This window comes from Mizuhopecten yessoensis, unplaced genomic scaffold (assembly GCF_002113885.1).
Source record: "Mizuhopecten yessoensis strain PY_sf001 unplaced genomic scaffold, ASM211388v2 hete_36079364, whole genome shotgun sequence".
NCBI classification, from domain to species: Eukaryota; Metazoa; Mollusca; class Bivalvia; order Pectinida; family Pectinidae; genus Mizuhopecten; species Mizuhopecten yessoensis.
This window is the reverse complement of record NW_018483539.1, coordinates 1-2389: the sequence shown is the minus strand read 5'-3', so window position 1 is coordinate 2389 and position 2389 is coordinate 1. Positions and strand designations below refer to the sequence as shown.

General features: G+C 39.3%; 1 protein-coding gene across 1 annotated transcript; it reads right to left on the bottom strand.

Annotated features, from left to right (window-relative positions):
* Positions 1-7: 7 nt before the first annotated feature.
* LOC110444272 (protein twisted gastrulation-like) lies at positions 8-2040 on the bottom strand (the record flags this gene model as incomplete). Its single annotated transcript, XM_021488663.1, has 1 exon — positions 8-2040. A coding segment is annotated over one exon (420 nt), but the record flags the coding sequence as incomplete, so codon positions are not given.
* Positions 2041-2389: the final 349 nt, after the last annotated feature.

Sequence of the window (2389 nt, the reverse complement as noted above, 5' to 3'; positions counted from 1 at the left end):
ATGATGAACTGTTCCAACCTTTGAATTGGAGGAGTTCAAATGTGTGAACAGGGGTGAATGAGTTAAGAACAAAAGTAATCAGATTAAACAGGTTCCACTAGACATCAACAAAACTGTTCTAATTAGGGAGGTATCATTATACACAAATAATCTAAAAAATAATTCAATACCAGTAATTGTATGGTCTGATCATAAATTTCCTGTTACTTTTGGCATTAATCATAAAAACGTGCACAGAACTAATTCATTTCTAAAGAGGCGCACTATACATGTACACACTAGTTGTGAAACACCTGCTACAAACAAAGGGTAACAAAAGAAATGTTAAAGTTCTGTGTTTTAATTCACCAGGTACACGAATTGCAGGAATTCACCATGAAGTCATTTGACCTCTGATAAACTAGCTAGACCGACACAGGGTGTCCATCTCCCCAAAAGGACTACACACTAGGAAAGCTTTGTTAAAATGACATAGATTATGGTACCACAATAACGGACATTTGGGAAAGGGGGGTCTGCAGCAATGATATATCAGATTATATATTATAAATTAAGACAGATGCTTCTACGATGATAACAAGATGTTAGTGTTTAGGTGATGGAAACTAGATGGTGTTTGTATGATGACCAAAAGATGATGGTGTATGCGTGGTTACCACAAGATGATGGTGTATGCATGGTTACCACACACAAGATGGTGGTGTACACGCTTGGTTACCACAAGGTGATGGTGTATCTTATAGTGTAACTATAAGATAGCATTTTTATGGTAGCCACTAGATGGTGTATCCATGGTTACCAAAAGATGGTGTTGTATGCATGGTTACCACTAGATGGTGGTGAATTTGTGGTAACCACAAGAGGGTGGTGTACCTGTTGTGACCACTAGATGATGGTGTTTGTGGTGCAATGATGATGTGCGCTACGATGTGACAACTAACATACAGAATGGTGTTTAAACAACTGCCACTTGGCCTACAAAACTTAAGGATATATGCTACCTTACCCTGACAAATTGATTCTCCTTATCAAAAGAATTCTACACTGTAAAATAGTATATTTGACTATTAAATGGTCAATCATTTCTTAAGTGTAAGGTAGCATATAATATGACATAATTATTCTAATAATAAAGTTAAGACATCACTAATGACATAACAACAGTGTGAAATACTGGCATGCTTGATTGGCTTACTAACCTACAAATCTATTAATAACACTTCAATCTACTTCTTTCCTTTGTCATCCAGGCCAGTATCGAACGCTAGAAATTGCAGACTGAACTATTTCTTCGTTTCATTTTTAGGTGATAAATTAGTGATACAATGAATTTTGTCACTGTAACTTACTACATGACATATGTTTACATAACATAATTCTCTTCAGATATGCTTCTCAGCATAACCTACTAGAGAGATCTGTAAAACACAGCCTACATTGTATGGCTTCTACGTCCTACCCTAGCTGTTCTTGGCCTACTTGAGATAATGCTTTACACAAGAAGGATAACTCTCTTGTTAAAATCAACAATAACTTTGGCTTTAAATGGTTTCACTTTCAAAAAAATGAAAAACACTTTTCTAAAATGTAATGTTTGTGTTGTGTTCTGTGACACAGCATTCAACCTTGTGAATCAACCTCTGGATTCTCATCGTCATCGTCAACATCATCACCATCATCATCGTCATCATCATCAAATTCATCAAATTCATCGTTGATTTCTTCCTCCATTTCCATTACCTGGTCATCAATCCTGTTCATCTCCTGGACCATCTTCTCCTCCTGTTCGATATCGTCGATCTCGTCCGGAGGCGGACAGTTTGAACAGCGGGGTTTGTTAAGTCCGTAGTTGAGACAGGTATGGCCTACACACTGACAGCAGCCATGGTCGTGGAACCAACGGTACTGACTAGCTCCCATCGACCTGCAAGCATCCTTGCACTTCTGCATGGCGCTACATTCTGACATGAACGCCACCGTACAGTTAGTGTCCTCCTGGTATTCTGGTTTGGTCCTTTCCCGTTTACCTGTAATCACAAAAAAAGTCACAGTTCATTCTCCACCCTACAGATATCTCCTCCAACCAGATATCTCCACCCACCAGATATCTCCTCCATTCTCCACCCACCATATATCTCCTCCATAGGACTTCTCCACCCACCAGATATCTCCTCCATAGGACTTCTCCATCCACCAGATATCTCCTACATAGGACTTCTCCACCCACCAGATTTCTCCTACATAGGACTTCTCCACCCACCAGATATCTCCACCCACCAGATATCTCCTCCATAGGACTTACCGTATTCACCTTCATGTACGTTGTAGTTAGGTGTCTTACCTCATTTAACTCATTCACCCCTGAAGACACATTTGAACTCTTCCATTT